Below are 24,504 nucleotides of genomic sequence, written 5' to 3' on the forward strand. Positions count from 1 at the left end.
TATTTATTTATTATTTATTTATAAATTGTGGTTTGAAATAACAATGATAATCAAAACAAGAAAGATTTAATCCATGGCGTAAATCAGTATCACACCAGAGCTTGTCCACTATTTTTATGAGACCTGCTTTCCTTTTCATCTCTCCTGTAAGCTCTCCAAAACAAATCTGCTCCATGGGGTTTCCCCATCCTCCAAAGCAGATTTATGAGTATATAGGAGGCTAGGGGAGAAGAGGAAAGTGAATGTCTACTAGTTCTCTGGACAGAAACAATTCTATCAGAAGAATGATGGCCCTGGATGCCACAGCACAGTTTATGAAATCAACTTACTTTAAATTAACCACAGTTAAAATAATTCACAGGTCAGAGTTCAAGCACAATGCTAAACTGTGGCTAACTGAAATCAAAAGCAAAAGTTATCTACCTCCTCCTTATAGCCATGTTGCAGGAGAAGGGGGGTGGAGTACATGGCTTATGCATCTGGAAATAATGTTTCATTAACTTTGAGAGTAGACTCTTGGTCTAGATGAGCGGGATAGAAATCTAATAAATAAATTTTAAATTGAGTTCCTATGGAATACTTCAACTAGAAAACCAACCTACACTTTAGAGTCACCCAAAACTCCATGAGGCAACAATTGACAGTTTTGCTTGTAGTCTCAACTGAATTGAAGTTCTAAACCTTAAACATGACATAAATAATTACCTGACTGAATAGCATGTTTTAGACAATTTAGACCTAGAAATCCATTCCCCTCTACAGCTCTAAATTGTGGTACAAATTTAGGGAGGTTTTTAAAAACCTTTATTGTTAATTTTTTTAAGGCTCTGTCCTCTTTTTCTTGCCTTGGGGAATTCTAGCTATATTGTATGAATTATATTTAATATCTATGTTAGAACTAATTTCAATAAATATAACACCGCTTACCTATTTTATTGAAGAATTGTGTTTCAAAAGAATATAAAGCAATCAAACAGCTTATGCATGCTACTGTAGATAAACTTACTCATATGTGGCAACTTTTCTGGACAAGGCTGGCAAGGAGAGTAACTGAAGTTTTCTGGAAGATACATAACAGTCTGAGCAAAGCTGTCACGTGTGTTGTTTCCTTCAGAGTAATCTTAATGGAAGGGGTGAAAAGATGAAAACTTGTATAGTGCTTTCAAGGAAATATAGCAATTTTTAAAAATGTAACTGGTTTTTAAAAATGTGGCACTATAAAAATCTAGTTTGGATGCAAAATAACTTGCTGAGATTTGAATCTAGAGCTTTATTAGTCAAGATTGTCACTGAAAAGGTATAACATCATTGAATCACTGCATTCTTACCTGTGCCATTAAGGGTAGAATTCTTATTTGTGTACAGTCTGATCATATGTCCTATTGTCTTCACATTTTCTTTCAGCATTATACCTCGTGCTTGTACCATAAATAAATACGTGTTTGCTGTTGAGGGGGGGAAATGGTTTATTGATTTTATTATTTTAGTTATTTCAAATATTTATATCCTGTCTTTCTCCTTAAAAGGACCAAAAGTGACTTATGATATTAAAAAGAAACCATCTTAAAAGCTAAGAAAAATAAATTACTACAATATTTAAAAATAATTAAACAAATATAATAATACTAGTAGATAAAATCTACTAAAAACATTAAATGCAACAAAAACATAATACAGTAGTCCCACTTTTAAAAAAAACCTTCTAGTTTCTCTCATAATGAGAATTAAAATTTTTAGAGTAAACCATCACAGTGCCAGCAAAAGGAAATACAGAAACTGAGGCTCCTACGAACAGTTTCATATGAGAAACACACGACAATCATTAAGCAGACACTGAAAATCTTTTAGATGCAAACACACACATATTTTATTCAGAAAAAGCAAATTAATTCTAGATTCAGCATCTGTTCCTCTGTCAGGACAGCAATAATCATTTTTCGGGTAATAAATACAAAAGTGTAGATTCAGAATCTGTTCCTCTGTCAGGACAGCAATAATCATTTGTCGGGTAATAAATACAAAAGTGTAGAAGAGTCTCACATTACCAAATGTGTTTTTTCACAGTCTAAACCCATGAGAGACCATTAATACATGAAAGCAAGAAGGACAGGAGGCTCACTTACGTGATATCTTCACACACCAAAATCACTCCCCAAGAGAAATATCCTACCACACACTGATATACTTACAAGTTTTATTTGAAAAAAAAGGTCACATTTCTCAGTTTGCAGTATAATTTACCAATATCTATGTTAGATGCCTTTCCTCTTGGATGCACACCCAAAGTTGCTGAAGGGGTCTAAACATACTAGTGAAGATGAAGCAATGCCATCAGTTGGCTGGACTACATTACAAATTTGGACTCCTACAAGGGTCACCCAAGACAGAATGGCCAAAGATGTGACACCAGATTAAGATGCATCCACTCTCTTCAGAACTATTGGTCACATCTGCAAGAGTGACAGGGGTGGAGAAATTCCTGGATGGCAACTACTGGGCAGCAGGAGTAGTGGAAGTTGACACTGGTAGGTGATCTTTCATAAATAATGGCAGCTATACCCTAGCTAACTTTGTCAACATTGTGCAGAAGAAGTCTACAGGAAACCACTACTGCATATTTGTTACTGCTGTATATTTCTTCAAGATACAGTGCTAGAAGATGAGATTTCTAGGTTGGAAAACACCTAGTGAGCTACAAGGGAAAAGAAATGGAAAAGTATGGCCAGCATTGTCACGAAAGAAGCAACCCGATTAAGGCCAAAAGGACATCTAGTGCCTAAGGTACACAGAGGTGAAAGGAAACTCCAATGCATTGAAACTGGAAATAATATTAGAGAAGACAAAAAGACCATTTTGCAGTCAACAGAAAAGCTTAGATCAGGGGTCTCAAACATGTGGCCTGGGGGCCATTTGTGACCAGCCGGACAATAGTTTGTAGCCCCCGCCTTGTCTCCCCCCCCCGAAGTGCCCATGCATCCTCTGCTGTCTAGAGTAAAAAAAAAAAGCCTTGCCTCGCTCACCGGCTCTCTCACCGAAGACAGCGCCTCTTGCATCCTCCACCCGGAACTGCAGCCTGCCAACCAGCCCGCCTGTCTGCTAGCTGGCAGGCTACAGTTCTGGGTGGAGGGTGCAAGAGACACTGTCTTGGAGGAGAGCTGGCAAGCAAGGTGCACTGCCAGCCCTTGTCCCCCAGTGCCTGAGCCACCGCCGAGCGATGCCTAAGAGCGGAGCTCGCTCCCAGCCTGTCCTCGAAGAGTGCCTCTAAGCCACCAATAGCAGCTGCCGCCGCCACCTCTTCCAGGGAAGTGGCTCTGTGGCTCTCTTTCTCTCTCGGCACCCCCAGCACCAGCCCGGTCGGTGGCCGCCTCAGCACCCAGCAGTGTTTCCTCCTCCTCCTCCTCTTCGTCCTGCTTCAGCCACCACAGCTCTGGAGGCTCCCTGGGTCGCCTCGAAAAGTTTACTCCTCTGTCGTGGTGGGGGTAGCTGCTGCTGCTGAGTATGCCTTTTTTTTGAGGGGGGCCCTCAGAGGAAGGTTACTGGACCTCCATGTGTGTGTGTGTGTGTGTGTGTGTGCGCGCGCGCATGCGCAAGCACCTGTGTGTGGGCCACCCCGTTCTGTTTAATTTCGCGGGTACTGATGGGGGCTTTTCTCCTTTGGCAAGGCAATTCTGTGAGGGTTTTTTTTTTAATGTCGTGCCCTCCTCTCTCCCCGCTAGGCAGTCGCTGGCGCTCCCTCCCTTCTCTGCTTCTTCATCCTGCTGGTGGTGGTGGTGGTGGTGGTAGTAGTGAAGAAGGAGCCGGAGGGGGTCATGGTTGGCGAGGAAGGCTCGTGCACCCCTCCTCCTCCTCCTCCTTGGAGCCCCACCCGGGCTAAGGAAACTCCTGGGCAGCTTCCTCAGGCTCTTGCTTGGCGGAAAATCTGATGCGGCCCAGCCTCACCCAGACTCTGCCTCCAGCAGCCCCCAGCTAAATTGAGTTTGAGACCCCTGGCTTAGATAATGGAGAAACATAATAGAGAAACATACAATTGTTAAGGACTGGTGACAAACAAAGCATGACAGAAATCGGGTCAGAAGCATGAATGCAACTTTTGACTGTCACATAGAGACACAATAACTATTATAGTGAACAATATAAAGAAATAATAGAAAAGAGTAACAACAGAGGAAACAAGAAAACTCTTTCAGACAATCAAAGGGAAATTTAAGCCTATATTAAGGATCCTAAAAGTGAAAGCTACTCTCAAAGCAATTTTTAAGAAATAAATCACAAGGAGTAGCCGCGATACTAATAGAACTATTCCAAGCTACAAGAATCCTAACAAAATCCTTACAAGAATATGCCAACAAACATGGAAAACAAACAATGGCCCACGGATTGGAAATCTTCAATATACATTTCAGCCTCCAAGAAAGGACATGCCAAGGAGTGCAGTACAGTGGTGCCTCGCTTTACGACATTAATTTGTTCCAGCAAAATCGCTGTAGAGCAAAAACATCGTAAAGCGAAATAAAAAAAGCTCATTGAAATGCACTGAAACCCATTCAATGCATTCCAATACGCTGAAAACTAACTGTCCAGCGAAGATCCTCCATGGGGTGGCCATTTTCGGTGCCTATGCAGTGAGGAATCTGTCCCTAAGCACAGCGGGGGGCCATTTTCTTCAGCCGGTGGCCATTTTGAAACCCGACAATCAGCTGTTTTTGATTGTTGTAAAGCGAAAATCGGTTCACAAAGCGGAAAAACCCCATTCAAACCAACGTTTCGCGATCGCAAAAACCTCACCGTCAAGCGGATTCATCGTTAAACGGGGTAATCGTAAAGCGGGGCACGACTGTAACTGCAAAACCATTACATTAATTTATCATGCAAGCAGTTATGGTTGTGATGTTGCAACAAAGACATTTACCATCTATAAAACAAGAAATGTCTGGTGTTCAGGTTGGATTCTAAAAAGGAAGAAGCTCTAGAGATCATATCACAAATATACATTGCTTATTGGAGTACATCAACGAATTTCAGAGGAAGATTAGTCTATGCTTTACAGACCACCGAAAAGCCTGTGTGGATGAGAAATCATGGAGTGCCCTAAAAAATAAAGTGTGCCTCAATACTAGATTGTCCTGTTGTATAATCTGTACTGTGGACAAGAAGCCACCATTACAAGAAAATATGGAGAAATAGACTGAACTATAGCAAAATTATCCAAGCTTTTATTTCATCTGTTTAATCTGTACACAGAACATATACAGAAAGTCAGACTAGATTCAGATGTAGGAGGAGTGAAAATTGGTGGAACATCCATCAAAATATACAGATGACACAATCTTGCTGGCAGAAAGCAGAAATAACTTGAAATTACTTTTAGTGAACATGAAAGAAGAAAGCACCAAAGCAGACTTTTAGACAGTTTTAATGTTGACAATGAGGAAACTGAAATTAATTAAAGATTTTGTATACCTTGGTACAAGATGGCCGACTGGTTTGACACCCACTCGGAGGAGTTAATTCCAGCCATCGAGGATAAGAGGAGAGCTCTAGCAGCATACAAAGCCTTCCCTAGTGAGTACAACTTGCAAGCTCTTCGAGCTGCTCGTAGCCAAGTCCAACAGTGCCAGGAGATGTTCCAACGATTACTGGCTTCAGCTCTGCTCTCAGATACAGTTAGCAGCAGACACAGGTAACATCAAGGGAATGTATGATCAAGCAGGCTTTAGGTCCAGTACAGAAGAAATCTGCTCCCCTGAAGTCTGCTACAGGCATGTTCATCCAGGACTGAGCAAAGCAGATGGACCGCTGGATGCAACACTACTCTGAGCTGTATTCCAGAGAGAATGTAGTAACTGAAGAAGTATTAAATAACACTGAGTGCCTCCCTGTCCTGGAAGAGTTAGCGAACCAACCTTAGCAGAAATAAAAGCGGCCTTGGATTCCCTTGCCTCCGGCAAGGCACCTGGAAAGGATAACATCCCTGTTGAAGTGCTGAAGTGCTGCAAAGAGACCATCACCACCAAAATGTATGAAATCTTTCATCTTTGCTGGAGCGAAGGTAGAGTACCACAGGATATGAAGGATGCAAATATCGTCACATTGTATCAGAACAAAGGAGACAGGGGTGACTGCAATAACTACCGTGGCATCTCTCTTCTTAGCATTGTAGGGAAGCTGCTTGCCCATGTTGTGCTGAAGAGGCTCCAGGTGCTTGCAGACAGAGTCTATCCAGAATCACAGTGCGGATTCCAAGCAAATAGATCCACCACTGATATGGTATTCTCCCTCAGACAGTTGCAGGAGAAATGCAGGGAACAACAACAGCCACTCTTTGTGGCCTTCATAGACCTTACAAAAGCATTTGACTTGGTTAGCAGGGATGGCCTTTTTAAAATACTTCCTAAGATTGGATGTCCTCCTCGACTCCTTACCATCATCAGGTCCTTTCATGGGGGAATGAAGGGCACTGTAGTTTTTGATGGCTCAACATCAGATCCCTTTGACATCCGAAGCAGAGTGAAACAGGGCTGTGTCCTCACGCCGACCCTGTTTGGGATCTTTTTTGCTGTCATGCTGAAGCATGCCTTTGGAACTGCAACAGAAGGTGTCTATCTCCGGACCAGATCAGATGGAAAGCTCTTTAATCTCTCTAGATTGAGAGCAAAGACCAAAGTTCAGCTGAAATGCATGCGGGACTTCCTCTTCGCCAATGATGCAGCCATTGTTGCCCACTCTGCCGAAGACCTCCAACAACTCATGAATCATTTTAGCAAGGCCTGCCAAGACTTTGGACTAACTATCAGCCTGAAGAAAACACAAGTCATGGGCCAGGGCGTGGACTCACCTCCCTCTATTACCATCTCCATGCAAGAATTGGAGGTTGTTCATGAATTTGTGTACCTTGGCTCAACGATCTCTGACACTCTTTCCCTAGATGTCGAGCTGGACAGACGCATTGGCAAAGCAGCTACCATGTTTTCAAGACTCACAAAAAGAGTATGGCTCAATAAGAAGCTGACAGCATACACCAAGATCCAGGTCTATAGAGCCTGTGTCCTGAGCACACTTCTGTACTGCAATGAGTCCTGGACCCTTCATGCACGGCAAGAGAGAAAGCTGAACACGTTCCATATGCGTTGCCTCTGACGCATTTTTGGTATCACCTGGCAGGACACAGTTCCAAATAGAGTAGTCCTAGATCGAGCTGGAATTTTTAGCATGTATACACTACTGAAACAGCAACGCCTACGTTGGCTCGGGCATGTTGCAAGAATGGCTGATGGTCGGATTCCAAAGGATCTCCTGTATGGAGAATTAGTGCAGGGAAATCGCCCCAGACGGAGACCACAGCTGCGATATAAGGATATCTGCAAGCGGGATTTGAAGGCCTTGGAAATGGATCTCAACAGATGGGAAAACCTGACATCTGAGTGTTCAGCCTGGAGGCAGGCGGTGCATCACGGCCTCTCCCAATTTGAAGAGACCCTTGTCCAGCAGGCTGAGGCAAAGAGGCAATCAGGAAAGCAGCAAAATCAGGGAGCTAGATTGTATTTGTCCTAAGTGTGGAAGGGATTGTCACTCTCGAATTGGCCTTCTCAGCCACACTAGATGCTGTTCCAAGTCCTCCATGCAGAGCACGATACCATAGTCTCTCGAGACTGAAGGATGCCTATGATGGTACATGTATCAATAAAAATGGAGACTTCAGCCAAGAAATTAGAAGACAACTGAGACTCGCAAGGGCAACAATTAAAGAATTAGAAAAGATCATCAAGTGTAAAGATCTGTGACTAGAGACCAAGGTCAAGACCATCCATTCCACTGTATTCCTTATTGCTATGTACAGATGTGAAAAACACTGACAGAAAAAGAATTGATTCATTCGAAATATGATGCTCTAGAGAAACTGAGGCTGCTATACTTTCTCTAGAGAAACTGAGGCTGCTATACTTTGGGCATGATACTGAGGCTATTGTACTTTAGGCACATTATGAGACAACAAGACTCACTGAAAAGGCAATGATGTTAAAGACAGCAAAAGAAGAGGAAGATGAAATATGACATGGATTTACTTCATAAAGGAAGATATCACCTTGAGTTTACAAGAGCTGAACAGGGTTGTTGAAGATAGGATATTTTGGAGACTACTGTAAGTCAGAGGCAACAGGATAGCACATGGCAATGTTAAATACTTTTCTCCATTTTCATGTGTGCAGCTGATCTTTGTATTGGTGGAATGGCATAGAACACATTCAAATTCTATAATTGTTGCTGTTATCTAGATCAGTGTCATAATTTAATGTGAGTGCTATTTGTTACACTGTAATTATTTTTAATTGTTTAAAAAGTTTACATAACTATCTTGTAAGACTGGGTTATAAATATTTTAATATATAGCCTATAAGGAACAATTCTTCTCAATATATTAAACCAATCAAATTGAAAGCAGCTCAAAATATATTCGCTTCATCAGTTTGTAGGTTTCTCCTCTACTTTGGCATGACACCCAAGAATATTACTGACAATAAATACATATGTCTGTAGCAATAAAGCTACAAATAAAAAATTATAGGGAAAGGTAACTACAGCAACATAGTTGGAAGGAATGTTGATTATAATATAGTAAAGTGAAGCCAAGCCATCTATTTTGGACAAGAGGAATTGGTTTTTAAACAATTTCTGTATGTGTAAATGCTCTCAGCCATTAGCCCTTTAAATAAATAAATGTTAGAATTACCCCATACAATCCCAATGTATTTGTGTGAGCTGTTCTAGTCTCAACTATCTCACAGGTACTGTCCAACACAATCCCAGCTATTGCCCAGTCATCTCACACATTCAGACATGACCTTGAGAGTGATGGGTGTGATTCTGAAAGTAGCAACAACTCCCAATTGGAATGGTGATAATAACTATTTTCTCATCTCGCAACCCCCCACTTCTGAATATGATCATTACAGACAAGTAAATCGCTCTCACATTAGGAGAGCAAGAATGATCCATGCCAATCAAAAATACAGCCCAAATAAGATTCTGTATTTAGCTTATCCTCTCTATGCTTTTGTTTATCACACATTTTTACATTATCTTACTGCAATGAAATGGTGACAATTCATGAATTCACACACATATATCCAGGACTTAATGGCTGGCAAGACCAGGAGATGACTTGAACATAGGAAAACAGTCACACCAAGACTATACACCCTGCAGATTCCTATTATCACCTCCCATTGAACTGTTTCCCCTCCCCCCAAGGGACACCACTGTAAATAAGCATATAAGTGATCTGTAAATAAATAGATGAATGAAGAACCATCATCACCAAACCAGCTAGAAATACATCTCTTAGACCTGAGACAGGTAAGAGTGGCATGTATTTTAATCCCACCCACCCACCTTAGGGGGGAGAAGGGGGTGTCCTTTCTTACCTATTCCAGGAGCCACGTAAATAAAATAGAGACATGAGGAGGAAAAAGAGAAGACGAAGACGAAGACGAAAATGGAGCGATTGGAGAGCCGTAACGCCTTCTTGAAGAGAGGCATCCTCTTATTTCAGGACAGGCACAACCGCGCCCTAATAACCTCGGCTGCTAGCGTCGGCGACCGTACTTCCAGGCCAGAAGGCGGCAAAAGCTGCCCCCAGACTGGCTACCAGTCTAGCTGCAAAGTCAAGAGGCGAAGCCAAGGATGCGGCCTCATGAAGACACCTGGAAGTGCGGGAACCTGGTCAGGGATGAATCCATTAGCATGATCTGAATAGTGAAGATAGCGGGAAAGGGGGGGGGGGCTGAAAATATCAGGCGCCGAGAGGCAACAGGGGTTGGGGAGGAGAGTAAGGTCTTGCATTCGCCCACCGAGGAGGGGGCGGAAAGGTCACGAGGAGAGGCAGGCGGCAGCGCAATAGAGGCAGTGTGGAGGGCGCTTGTCTGGGAACCATTAAGGAAGCCGAGGGCAACTGGCCGCGGACGTGAAGGGAGAGAGGGGGCGGTACTTCACCAGGCAGGTAGGACAGGCTACGCCGGGCACACCACAGTAGGGGCCGGTGGGAACTCTGCTCCACTAACGCCTCAGGAGCGCCCTTCCGTGCTTCGCCATTCGGACACGGCCGTAGCAGCGCCCTTCCTAGCCATAGCTATAGGCTCTCCACACGCCTGCCGGGCTAAGGCAGCAGACGGGCGGCGCAGCCTCCCCCTCCGCCGCCAGCAACCACCACTGCAGCCGTGCTTCCTTTAGCCTCAGCGGTCGCCACTCCCCTCTTCCCACCAGCGGCCGCGGCAGCAACCTAAACCCGGCGTAGCGGCATCCCCACAGTCCACCCCCACCGCAACCTCCCGAGCAGCTCCGGTTCTCCGCCCCCCTCCCCCCCTTCTCCACTCCACAAGCCCGCCTTCACTTCTCCCGGGAGCCGCAGAGGCTCCCGTCCTGCGGCGCTGAGGAAGCGGGTCGATGCGCGCACGCGCGCCTCCGAGCGCGCCCGTCTCCCGGGGCTCGACGATAGACTGCAGAGCGCTGTCTCGCGAGCGAGCGTGGGCACGCGCCTGCCTGCGCAGGGGCGCGAGCCGGAGCGGCCGTGCCGTAGAACAAGCGGAGCGGAGCGGAGCGGAGCGCGCGCCGGCTCGCCGGTTTAGCCGGGTCGAGGATTGTTTGGTGGCTGCAGCCGCCCGCGGACCAATTCGGACTGGCAAAAGGACATTAGTTATAAGCGAGTCTGAGGTGGCAGTTCCCTCCTCCTCCCGCAACTCGCGTTTTTAAAAGCTTTCTTGAACGTCCGAAGTTTTACTTCTGTATTCTGTTGATTTATTATTCCTAGGAATAAAAGAAAATCTGTTCGTGCATTTAAAAACAGATCAAGCGCGTGCGGTTATCCATGCAGTCGTAAGGAGGAAGGAGTCAACAGGGTCTAAAATAGGAGACTATAGCAGAGGAGAAGCTTTACAGGTAATCTTCTTGTTGGTTCACACGCACACTACTACTGTATTCCCCTGGCAGGAGTTGTGGGATCACACAAGTAGTTTCAGATGCCTTATGCCTGTCAGCTACACTGACTTCTTTTACCAGACAAATGTATAAGCTTAGGAGACCCCAGAACTTGCAGTGGCCTAAAGTCCATGTGTGCTCATCTTTCGCTGTTTATGGAAGGAAACTTTGGGCATGAGGGAAGTGGCTGAATTGCAGAAGGTAAATTCTGACTTGCCCAATGTTTCGCCCATGGGTTAATTAATTCTATGCTGAATATCTACAAGGTAAAGCAATTGGATTACATCCATATTACCAGTTTTAGGTGTTCCTGTTAGAGACCGCCATCCATCCATCTATCCTGCTTCCCTGCACACATTTCCTTAATATGACACAATAGGAATCATAGGACAGCTGCCCCCTTCCCCCGAAAAAAAAACTGTTGGCCTAAAGCTGGTGCTGCACAAGATAAACTGAATTCTTTTACGGTATCCAGCAGCAATTCAAGTCCGCCATCAGCAACATTGAGAGGATCATTTCATTGTGAGCATCTTGGGGATAGATTTATTAAGAAAAACCCTTAGCCACTTTGAGCCATTTCATTTTGCTGCTTTTAAAAAATGTTTGTGTCCTTGAGTCTCGGGTGATATAGCAGGTGGTTAGGGTCTCCAGAAAGCAGTCCAAGAACGCCCTTGTTTTGTTAGTGGTTTGACTACATTTGCATGAAAGGTATCCTTTCCTTTGCCATAAACTTTCAGGGCTGGACTATGATGTCTCAAGCAGAGCAGCAAATGGTGTGCCTCAGTCCCTTCATCGAGGCCAATCAAGTTATATTGGCTTCTGAAGCAGTAGCTTTCACAAGCATGTCTCTTCTTTTCCTGTCAGTAAAACTATAATCTAGATCTAGGTGGAATCTACTTGATTCACCTAGATCTACTTGAATCACTCGCTCTAGCCATGAGGGGTGGCTGAGGGGCCTAACGCCGAGGGAGGCCCGGAAAGAAAAAACAAGAAACTGGGCCTTCTCGCCAGTGGCCCATCACCTTTGGAATAGTCTACCCGCTGAGATTCACTTGGCCCCTTCGCTGGGTATTTTCAAGAGCCAACTCAAGACCTGGCTATTTAGGCAGGCCTTCTCTCCGGTCACTATCTGATTTCTTACCTTTTCCATCTTGAATGATATTCTTTGTTGTTAAATTGTTGTTTGATAATATTTAATTGTTTTAGTCTATTTTATTGTGAGCCGCCCAGAGTAGATGTTGTCTAAATGAGCATGATACTAAATAAATAAATAAATAAATAAATAAATAAAATAAATAAATAAATAAATAAATAAATAAATAAATAAATAAATAAATAAAAATAACGTATTAAGTAACCATTTGTTTGCTGATTTTTCATGGCATACTAACATTTTCTACCTGCCCATTTGCTTCCTCTCATTTCTTTAGGTGGGCAGCTAATGGCCCAACACTTGCTGTTGGAGTACAATTCCCATCAGATCTAGCCAACATACTGTAGCTAATGGTGAGGGATTGTGAGTGTTGCTATACAACAATAATATGGAGGGTGGAAGCTGCCCACCCTTGCCTTCAAGGCACTTCTGCATGCCGCAGCCCTATGAATTGAAGACCTCCAAAATGTTCTGTCATTAACAGACCTATTTAGGTCAAGTGTGTCCCACTTTAGATCTTATTAAAAACACTGGCAAAGCCATGGGAGAGTTGTTCCAGCAGTGATGTGGCAATGTACGGGCCAGGTTTGTGTTGATTTCCTGTATACTTGTATGCATGGTTTAAGAAAATTTGGGTAACAAAAAGTCTTAACATGTAAACATTTTTATATCTTTTAATTGCTGACACAACTATTCTTCTTATGATAAAAGGGTTTTTTTTTAATGTTTCTGTGTGTCTGTTGGTAGTTTGATGCTTCAGAGAAAAAGCATAATCATTTTAGAACTGCAAAGCTGGAAAGGACTGTATGGATCATTGAGTAGAGGCCCTGTCAAGGAGGCACACTGGCAAACTGAACTTCCAGCCAGAGACCTAAGCCTCTGAGCTATCCAGCAGTTCATGCTATCAATAATCCAAAAAAAGCAGGGACAAAATATTCAAATAGAAAGTGCCAGGGGCAAAAGAAAGCAATATGGAAGAGGGAATCATGTTGGAGAGAATGTTGTCTTTGCAGAGCTGAAGTTGTCTGAATCGCCTCACCTAGGAATAGATTAGATAATGAAATATATTTGAATACATTTCACTAGATTAGGCATCCTTCAGTCTCAAGAGATTATGGTAACATGCTCTGTATGGAGGACTTGGAACAGCATCTACTGTGGCTGAGAAGGCCAATTTGAGAGTGACAATCCCTTCCACATTGAAGGCAAATACAATCTGTCCCCTGTCCTGCTCCCTTACCTTGTTGGCTCCGCGACTGCCTCTTTGCCTCAGCCTGCTGGACAAGGGTCTCTGCAAAATGTGAGAGGCCATGATGCACTGCCTGCCTCTAGGCTGAATGCTCAGATGTCAAGGTTTCCCATCTGTTGAGGTCCATTCCCAAGGCCTTCAGATCCTGCTTTCAGATATCTTTGTATCACAGCTGTGGTCTCCCTCCGGAGTGCTTTCCCTGCACTAATTCTCCATACAGGAGATCTTTTGGAATCAGACCATCAGCCATTCTCACAACATGCCCAAGCCAACATAGATGGAATACTGGAGTCAATTTAGGACTACCTTCATTTTGTCCTAACTTTATGCAGGCAAAGCAGCTGTGTCCTTTGGCTACAGGAGACTAACTCCAGCCTTTCTCCATTGCAGTTTTTTGTTCTTCTTTCAGCATGTCCTAGCTGGCAGAGCAGTTCTGCCAGCAGATATCTATGAAAAGGGTTCTGCTGGCAAATTGAGATTTCTACCTATTCTTAGGTGACCAGAATGTTTTTTGAGCTAGGATTGTACTGATAATGTGTAATGGACTGAAACATCAGCATTCCTGCTCAATTCTCCTGTAAAATTTCTGTAAATTGAAAAAAAAAAAGAATAACATGAAAAAATAGAGGAAAAGACTTTTTAAAAGGAGTGCTGCCCATGCAATCCCATCTTGTAGTTGAATGGCATTATGAATGGAAAAAAATAGTAAGTATGGCAAGAGAGGGGAATAAAAAAATTGCAGGCATGTTGTTCTCCATGTAGACCTGTGATAGTTAACAGCTAAGTGCTAATTCTGGGGCTTTGGGCGCAAAAGGAACATTGTAACAACTGTGCAAAAGGAAATGTAAATGAAGTGAGTAGAAGCCACACAGGTGTAGTTGAACTTTTCAAGACTTGGCCAGATCACAAGTGATCGATGGGAACAGGGCACTGTAGTGACAAGACTAATAAACATCCTATTCACACCACCTGGTTTACAACACAAGGCTCTAATTCTGCCTATAAACCTGGGCAAGGTTATACTCCAAAACCATAAATGTTAACTCAAAACACAAGATGGCCATCAGTGCTCAGCCACCCAGAAAAATTTCTACATGTGTCTGAAATCTAGACAATATCAGACATGCACAGATACATTGTATTCAGTGACATACCTCACAGTCAGCTCACCCACAGAAGATCAGCATCTATGTAAAGAAACTGAGCAAGGATGCAAGAGAAGCAAACAGTTAGGCCGGTCATAGTATAGGGGGCAGAATAGCTCACATAGACTACAGTGGAAGTAAAATGAGAACCAACACAGTTCTTTGCTTATTAGCTTTGCATTACGGTAAAATAAAATTCTAATCAAATCTTGTATAACAGATGGCAAGTGTTAATTAGTGTTTCTCAGATCTTTGAAGAAAACTATTGAGAGAACAAACCAAATGCTAATTTTTGTTATATATTTTTTAAAAAAATATGACAAATCCTAGTACAGTATACTACATGGATATATAGTATATTAACACTATTTACTTATTTCTCTGTTTTATTTTAATTCATTTTATTTATATCCTGGTTTGTATTCAGTCAGGTTTATTCTAAGTATTGCACCAAGTCACTTCATCACTGCCAGGCCCTTAGAAAACCTGAGGGCAAATTTGTCTCCCTTCTGTGGTGGTTGGATGCACATGTGTTCACTGGCCATTTCTCCATTTGAGAGTTGAACCAGGACTTTGACAAAGTCACCGGCTGAGGCAACAAGAGAATCCTCAAGAATTATCAGGAAACCCACCCAATCTATGAGCATCTTAAAATAATTTTTCTGCTTTTATTTGCTATCAAGTCATTTCTGAGTTATAGTAATCCTGTGAATTACTGACCTCCAAAAGATCCAACCATTAGCAGACCTGGTCTTATATTTCACTGCCATTGTACTTAGATTAGGCATCCTTCAGTCTCAAGAGGCTATGGTAACATGCTCTGTATTGAGGACTTGGAACAGCGTCTAGTGTGGCTGAGAAGGCCAATTCGAGAGTGACAATCCCTTCCACACTGAAGACAAATACAATCTGAACCCTGTCCAGCTCCCTGATTTTGCTGCTTCCGTGACTGCCTCTTTGCCTCAGCCTGCTGGACAAGGGTCTCTTCAAATTGGGAGAGGACGTGATGCACCGCCTGCCTCCAGGCTGAACACTGAGATGTCAAAGGTTCCCATCTCTTGAGATCCATTCCTAATGCCTTCAGATCCTGCTTGCAGATAACCTTGTATTGCAGCTCTGGTCTCCCTCTGGGGCAATTTCCCTGCACTAATTCTCCATACAGGAGATTTTTTGGAATCTGACTGTCAGACATTCTCACGACATGCCCAAGCCAACGTAGATGTTGCTGTTTCAGTAATGTATACACGTTAAAAATTTCACTCCGTTCTAGGAATATTCTACTTGGAACTTTGCCCTGCCAGGTGATACCAAAAATGCATCAGAGACGACACATATGGAACATGTTCAGCTTCCTCTCCTACTGTGCACAAAGGGTCCAGTACTCACTGCAGTACAGGAGTGTGCTCTGGACACAGGCTCTATAGACAGGATCTTGTTATATGCCATTAGCTTCTTATTGAGCCATACCTTGAGAGAACATGGTATAGCCATTGTAATATACTATCGGTATTCAGAAGCATACATTATAATCACTTAGAATTTCACTGTTAAAGTCATACTTTAACATACAATAATCCTGACATGAAATTGACATAGATTCACATCAGGATTATTGTGACAAAAAAAAAACTATTGCAATATAATCCTTAATTTCGTTGTATGTGTATATACTTACAATGACAATAAATTATTATTATTAATATTGTTAAGAAAGGATGGATTTTAGTTAGTCAGTGGCAGGAAGGTTACAGATTGTCTGTTCAGCTACAAAAATTATTTGTCTTTCTTACACAACTGCTACTTAGAATTCTTACCATTCTTTCAGGTCTATTTTTTAGTTTGGTAGAACATCTGCAGAGCCTTTAAAAAGTTACTTTTTTGGACTAAGCCAGAATCCCACAGCTGACATGGCCACTGGCTGTGCCGGTCAGGAATTCCAGAAGTTGTAAATTAGAAAGTAATTTTTAAAAGCCCTGGAAATGTGTTATTTTACAGTAGGGCATTCCTCCATCTTCTGGATGCCTTTGATTTCCCTGACCTTGGCTATTCTTAAATGATATGACACAATAGTTCTTCTTTTGTGAGTCTTACAAATCTGTCTTTTCTAACCAGACAAAGGGGAGAACCTAAAGCAGTGAGATCATAGAACGTGAGCAAAAACTGCATTTGGAAGCATTGCCACTAGATGTCACCATTTTAACATGCTCCAAAGTTTTGCTTTTGAAAACTTACAACATTCATTTTGCACACATATAGCAATGCTATTCCCACGATGTACAAATTAAGATGAGACTTATACAGTATTGTTCAAAAAAGTTCATAGGAACAAGCAAGTTTTCCTAGATTATTTTTCTTATCAAGCTTTTGTATTTCATGGTGCTAATAAAATAAATGTTAGAAGATAAAATGCTGGACGAGTAGTCCAGATAGGCGGGGTATAAATCAAATAAATAAATAAAGTAAATAAGATGCTTTTTGGGGTAGGGATTAAAACCAAAACTGATTCAACACTGCTAGATTGGTGAGCATTGTTTACTTTGGAGCAGAGGAGCCTGCCTCTCAATCCAGAAAGCAGATGTTATCTACTAGGATTTTCAGTCAGCCTTCCATCCAATAGGGCTGGCTGTAGTGTGTGTGTTAAGATAAAACTCTCAAAGCATGGGCATTTTTTACACTTTATTGCACAGGAACATCCTACGTCCTGTTTTTAAAGCTCATATTCATGTTATGAATACAATCTTTCATTTGTTTCTCCTAACGTGATGTGTTCAGAGAGGCATGTTTCCACATAGCAGTGACCTAAACTTTTTACCTATATGCCAAAATTGCTTATCTTGTGTTTTCAAGGTGAAATAGAGAATGTCTTGGGGTAGGTGGCTCAGCAGAAAGATAATAATTGAGCCAGGGAACTTGTAGTACAAGAACAGCTCGGGCAGAGCAGAGTTAGCCATTTTATAAGCTGTGGGGGTGGGATGTATTCGTTCTGCCAAAGGCATTTTGTGACTTGAGATGAAGAGCAATATATTTTCTTTCCCTACTTGTTTTATAGAAGTGGATTTCTTTCCCTACTTGTTTTATAGAAGTGGATTGGACTGATAGCTGAATCATACCTCAGTGCAGGTGGTATAAAGCAAACTGCATGCACAGATTTTCCAGGGTTCTTGCTTGGGAGGGCTTACACACACACAGGAGTTTCTCACCTTCAGATTCAGTGCTGAAGCTTGGTGTAACACAACAATAAATGGGATAGGGTTATATAATCATGGTGTAGAACGCGTCCCCCATTACTACCTTCTCAAATAACTCTTTCAAGAAGGCCTGGAATCACTGTAAAACACTGCCATCCCAGCTTGGTTGTCTGGGAATATAACATCAATACGTTAGTGTCAAAAGCTGATAAGAGATTCAGAAGAACAGTGATATGCCTTCTCTGTCCAGTTTCTGGTAACCAAAACAGTCTGCAAGCCACTGAAATGTATCACATTAATCCACCACACCCAGAAAGCATTTCCTTTTAGTGCTCTTTTTCAGCTTTACTCTGATGTTGGATATTAACAGTTCATGATCAGTACCACGTTCTGCTCCTAGTCTTGTTTTTGCAGAGAAAATATAGCTTCTCCATCTCCTGCTTCCAATTATTTGGTTTCTGTATTGTCCATCTGGTGGTGTCTACATGTACAGCCATCTGTTTGAAGTAGGCATTTGAATAAATAGATGGTTGGCTTCACAGAATCTGTGAGTCTCCTGCTTCATCTTTGTCTCTTTGGCCAAATTTTCCAACAGCATTTAGTTCTGCTTTGTTCCCTACATTTTCATTTCAGCGACCTATGATTATGAGCACATTTTGATTTGGTATGTGATCAATTTCCTCTTGGATGCTTGCATAAAAGCTTTCTGTTTCATATTCTTCAGCATTGGTAGTATAGGAAACATAGACCTGAATGGTGGTTGTGTTGATAGAACTGTGTGCTTTACTAGAAAATTAAATTACTACACAAAATTAGTTCATCATATGGAGAAAACAATATGAATTGCATGTGTTGGTTTACCGCGACAACTGCATGCATCTCTCATTATGTATGCTCTTGCATCTTCACAATGACATTTCTGTGCTTGACATTTAATCAAGTGTGAACTAGACTTTAAATGTTCTGAACAGCTCAAAATGCTGATAAGAAAGTTGTTTCCGAACAGAAGGAAAGAAAAGTTGGATGGATTTCCACACCAGAAACACACTGTCTCCTTTTAAGTCAAGCAAAGTGGTGGTTTATTCCCTCGCATGAAGTCATAGGCTGTCTTCCAATGTTTTGCATCACTTTTATTCACAACATGTACTCTGCAAAAGGAATGTTTCAGGCCGGCACATGGAGCCACCTGTCACTTGTAGCTGATTGTGGTTGCTGAATGAATGTCACTGCTTTTGATGTTGAGGCACATACTTGACCTACTTTTTTCTTCATGAATAATTATTAATAAGTATTCTCGGTAGAGAGAAAAAGTTATTTTTACTCTCCCTCTCAATCGCATGTCAGTGAAAACTCATGTGCAGGCAATTGCAGGATTCTGTCATAAGCATCCAGAGAAATGTACTCTTAGTTGATGGTGGGGGGAGCAACTGAAGCCTTTAGGAACTTGCTTTCTATATTTAGCCATCATCTAGGGGCTTGCTGGTAAGATCCGGCTTCAGAGTTCACATGGAAATGAGAAGAAATAAGAATGTTGCAGATGAGAAGCTTCATTTTCAAGTCACGTTTGGAATAAAAGAATTCATCTTTGACTGTTTTTCATTGATTTAGTAGGACTACATCGTGAAATTTACTATGCTAAGCAACAGGATTTTGGCCAATGAATCTGGATGGTATCTACTTGAGCATTAAAAAATATCAAATATTACATTTCTGATTTCTAAAATATGTGATATCCTTACAGTGTTAGCCTGGAGAATTACAGGGCTGGTAGCATCTGTTGCAGATACATTGGTAGAAAGCATTATTAAAGAAAAAATCAACATGTATATGGAAGGGTGAGCCTAGCTTTAAGGGAATGATTTAGAAGGGCAAGCCTTGCTGAAAGAATCATCATAGTTTTTGGAATGGTAGTCCTTTCTTGCTAAACCTTTGACACTATCAGTAAATGTATGGATAGAACTCATGAAATAGCCATTTCCTTTAACTTCTAATAGGCTTCTGATAAAGACCTTCACCAGAGTCCAAAATAAACACAGTTATGAAAGAAGAGGAGGAGAACTCCTCTTACAGTGTGAAAACTGGTTAAAGAACAGAAAGCAGAAGTAGGTTTGGTCTGTCATTACAATAATAGCAGTGGGGTCCCTAGGGGATCTCTGTTGGGGATTGGTGCTTTCTACCTTGTTCTTAAATTAGCCATTTGGCTGTGTTATTAAGGTTTTTCTTCCTCACATTTTGCCAGTCTCTGTGGCCAGCATCTTCAGAGGACAGGAGTCAGAACTCTGTCTGTGCTCCGGTGCAGTTTGTTTGGATAGTTGAGTATTTATAGCTGTGGGATCAGCTTTTGTCCTTTTCAGGAGATTGGGTGATTATGGTGATCAGTGTTTTTTTTGTTGTTGTTGTGAGTGTAATGTTGTGATAAGGGGGAGAGATTATCTGTCACTGTGATTGATGGTTGTCGTTAGCTGGTCTTTTGTGTACAGTGATCACTGGTCCTTGTGGCTAGGTAGAGTTTCTTGACCTTTTGCAGGCTGTATTTTTCAGTGCTGGGAGCCGGGCTTTGTTAGGTTTTAAACTTTCTTCTTTTTTGTTGAAGCTCTGCTGGTGTTTGTGGATTTCAATGGCTTCCCTGTGCAGTCTAACATAATGATTGCTGGTGTTGTCCAGTACTTCAGTGTTTCGAAATAGAGTTTCATGTCCAGCTTGTTTTAGGACATGTTCAGCTACTGCCGATTTTTCTGGTTGTTTTATTCTGCAGTGTCTCTCATGTTCTTTGAATCTGGTGTGAATGCTGCATTTTGTGGTTCCAATATATACATGGCCACAACTGCAAGGTATCTGGTATACTCCTGCAGTGGTGAGGGGGTCTCTTTTGTCCTTTGCTGACTGTAACATTTGTTGTATTTTTGTGGTGGGCTTGAATACTGTTTGTAGGTTGTGTTTTTTCAAAAGTTTCCCCATGCGGTCCATAACCCCTTTTATGTATGGCAGAAATACTTTATTTGTGGGTGGCTGTTTTTCCTCTTCAGTTTGGTGTTGTTTTCTTGGTTTCTTGTGATTTCTTTCTTGGATGAAACCATCTGCAGTTTCCTTGGGAAGGCCTTTCATAGTCAAGATGCAGTTAAATTAAAGACCTTACCTCATGTACCCATCAGCCTAGGTTCTCTTGGTGGTAGATTACACAATAGAGTTTCTGGAGGATAATTATTACAAATTATGAGCAGGATTATATGGGAAGAGTTCATTTTCCAGACATCTTGGCTCCAACCAATTTTGGGCTTTTTACATAAATACACCACCTCAAATCAGGTTTGGAAGTAAACTGGGAGTCAGTCGAGTTGGTTGAGGATCAGTAATATATGGTCTATATGTACCACGTTAGACAACAATTATACAGTATTTGAACTAGTTATTATTTCCAGACATTTTAAAGGATATTCATACAGTACATTGAAAACATTACATTACTCTAAACAGGATTTTATGACCACATTTAAAAGAAATAAAGTATTATTTAAGCTAAATTACATCCTTTATACTGTTTTGTTCCAGTATATTCTATTATTATTTTTTAACTGTTGTTCAGTAAATTTGTTGTTTATTTGAAATTTTTCAAATAAATTCTTTGGAACATTTTCTCAGGGAAGCTTACTAAATTAGAGATTAATTGAATACTCAGCAGTTTTTTTCAATCTGGCTAGTTTGAACATTTCACCCTGACTAGGAATCCCTCCAGGACTACTACAGAAACAGAGAGATTTCTAGTGCCACAGCAATGAGAAAAACCTGAGCACTGTTGGTACAGCAGGATCTCCTTATCCACAGGATCAGTATCCACTGATTCACTTACCTACTGCCTGGTGATATTAAAAATATTAAAAGAAAAAAATCCAGGAAAAAACTATTTTCATGTGTATTGCGAGAAGTGGCCACTAGAGGCCAGAGACAGTGGTACGAATACTTGTTAGTGAAGAATACATAGCATGATCTCTGGTGCCCTCTACTCGTCAGTTCTGGTAATGCACATGAAAATATTTTTTCTGGGTTTTTTCCTTTTCATTTTACCTTATTTATTTATTTATTTATTTATTTATTTATTTATTTATTTATTTATTTATTTATTTATTTATTTATTTATTTATTTATTTATTTATTTATTTAACTTATATGCCACCAACTCTACCCAAAGGTCTCTGGGCAGCTTACAACAATTAAAATACTATTAAACTACAATAAAAGATAAAATGATTAAAATGCAATTAAAATAGATACTCTAAAAATTGCCATCAGGACCCACAGTTGATGTTATTTCTATTAAAAGCCTTCTGGAAGAGGAAGGTTTTGACCTAGCGCCGAAATGTCATCAGCATCAGTGTCAGACAAATCTCAGTTGGGAGAGTATTCCATAGTCTGGGGGCAGCTGCCGAAAAGGCCCTTTGTCTACAAGCCATCCCTCTTACCTCCTTGAGGGACGGCTCTTTCAAAAGGGCCCCCGGCTAGATCTTAACTGCCGGGTAGGCTCATATGGAAGGAGGTGGTCCTTCAGGTATCCAGGGCCCAAGCCGTTTAGGGCTTTATATGTCAAAACAAGCACTTTGAATTGGGCCTGGGCAGCAACTGGTAACCAATGTAACTTAAACAGAATTGGCTTGATATGTTCCCTAGCGGCCCCACCACTCACCAGCCACGCAGCTCGATTCTGGACCAGTTGTAGTCACCGGACCATCTTCAAAGGCAGCCCCACGTAGAACGCATTGCAATAATCTATACGAGATGTTACCAGTGCGTGTGTAACTGTCATGAGGCACCGCTCGTCCAGGTAGGACTGTAGCTGGTACAATTTCCGCAGCTGAAGGAAGGCTCCCCTGGCCACCGAGTCCACCTGGGCTTCCAGAGTTAGACTGGAGTCCAGGAGCTGTGGACAATGTCCCTTATGGGGTGTGTAACCCCATTAAGGGCAGGGAAATAGCCCTCCAACCTGTCTGGTGAAGGACCCACTAACAGCACTTCCGTCTTGTCTGGATTGAGTTTCAATTTATTAACCCTCATCCAGTCCATTATGAGGTCCAAACACGAGTTCAGCACAGAAACCACCTCACCTCGATTGGTGGAAACCGAGAAGTAGAGCTGAGTATCGACAGCATATTGCTGACTCCTCAGCCCAAACCTCCTGATGACCTCTCCCAGTGGTTCCATGTAGATGTTAAACAGCATGGGGAACAGTATCGAGCCCTGAGGAACCCCATGACATAAATGCCATGGAGCAGAGCAACTGTCCCCCAGCACTAGCCTCTGGACACAATCAGCCAGGAAGGAGCAGAACCACCATAAAACAGTGTCCCCAATATATATAGTATTGGCTATTATCTGCAGTTTTCAGTATTCTTAGGGGCTCGGAATCCCCAGCAGATATGGAGTCCTGCTTTATTGGCATTTCCTGGTCTTCAAAAGCAGTTAGGGCAGGGAATAAGTAGCTATTTTGACCTGTTGGTTTTGTACTTTTCCCACCACCCAGATAATACAAGGCTTGAACCAGCATCCTCAGTGCCTTTTCCCCTGCCATTCCCCCTGCATGCCCATGCTTGTCACTGCTGAATGCGTGGTTTATTTTGTTTCAGCAATTTATTGCAGAGTTAGACTTCAGCACTATGATGCTTTCAGTGATAAGTTCGTTTCCATGACAGAAGCTCCCAGTCAGATACTTTTAATTACCTCACCAATATTTTAAAAAATAAAACAAAATGGCTCCAGAAGCGAAGCTACAAAAATAAATGAATTACTTCCAAGATTTCCAGAGGCAAAGTGTTTGTCAAAGACAGGGTTTTTCACCACATGGATTTTGGATGCGAATGCTAGTAAATCTCACTTTCCTTCATGACAAAAAAGAACCAAGAGTAACCACTGGGGTGGATCAATTACCTCATTTAATTACCTCATATAATTACCTACCTACCTACCTACCAACCTACTTATCTATCTATCTTGGTAATTATATATATAAATATAAATAAAAGAGATGGGGGTATTTGTATATGAATATCCCCCCACAGGTGGAAATAACAAGAGTCCGGACTGTCCACTCACCATTTCACCACTGACACGAGCTCGGCACAGCCTTCCTATCATGCCATTGTCCACACTTGGATGTAGCCACTTGGATTAGCTTGTCATCCTACCTCCTGCCAGGAGTGGCTAATCCACTATCAGTAAATGTATGGATAGAACTCATGAAATAGCCATTTCCTTTAACTATATATTATAGTGATGTCCCAGAGTTGAGGTACTTTACAAAATACTTGAAGTTATTCCAAAAGGGAAAGCAGCGGGGCGGATCCATAAGAACAAAACAAAATCAAAGATCCACAGATAGGAAATGCCTATACTAGGATCAAGTAGGCTTTCACAAAACATGCAAGCGTTTGAGTTCTCTTGAACTTTTCTTCAACTTCAGTGCTAAAAAAATTGGGAGAGGGGCATGGAAACAGAGAAAATCAGATAGTTGTGTTTAGCCATGGAGATCAGGAATTAAAGTCTCTCCTCACATGGAAAGCAGCTCCTTCACTACTTCCTCCTTCCTAATTTTTGCCATCCTCATAGAGAATTGTGAGAATGCAAATTCTTGTATATTTTATAAATATCTAGTTGATCCAAAATTAATGTGAAGATATCGGATTTTGTTTGGAAAACTGATATTACCATAAGTTCTTCCCAGGAACACAGTAAAAATTTACAGAATAGTCAAGTTCCCCATCATTCCTTCGTATTGCAGCCCCTCGAGCTCCCTTGAAAATGCTAGAAACA

General features: G+C 41.8%; 1 protein-coding gene and 1 long non-coding RNA gene across 2 annotated transcripts in view; one reads left to right on the top strand and one right to left on the bottom strand.

Annotated features, from left to right (window-relative positions):
* B4GALT6 (beta-1,4-galactosyltransferase 6) overlaps positions 1-10,043 on the bottom strand; it is a 28,306-nt gene extending 18,263 nt beyond the window's left edge. Inside the window, exons 1-3 of the mRNA XM_072998887.2 lie at positions 9,423-10,043; positions 1,329-1,445; positions 1,007-1,120 (exon numbers count right to left, since the gene is read on the bottom strand). Coding sequence (XP_072854988.2) covers positions 1,007-1,120; positions 1,329-1,445; positions 9,423-9,537 — 346 coding nt within the window. The 5' untranslated portion in view covers positions 9,538-10,043. The remainder of the gene's footprint in view (positions 1-1,006; positions 1,121-1,328; positions 1,446-9,422) is intronic.
* The window catches only part of LOC140706923 (uncharacterized), a 37,426-nt gene continuing 22,780 nt past the window's right edge, over positions 9,859-24,504 (top strand). Inside the window, exons 1-2 of the long non-coding RNA XR_012086852.2 lie at positions 9,859-9,997; positions 10,805-10,932. This is a non-coding gene — a long non-coding RNA (uncharacterized LOC140706923). The remainder of the gene's footprint in view (positions 9,998-10,804; positions 10,933-24,504) is intronic.

This window comes from Pogona vitticeps, chromosome 4 (genome assembly GCF_051106095.1).
Source record: "Pogona vitticeps strain Pit_001003342236 chromosome 4, PviZW2.1, whole genome shotgun sequence".
Lineage (NCBI taxonomy): Eukaryota > Metazoa > Chordata > Lepidosauria > Squamata > Agamidae > Pogona > Pogona vitticeps.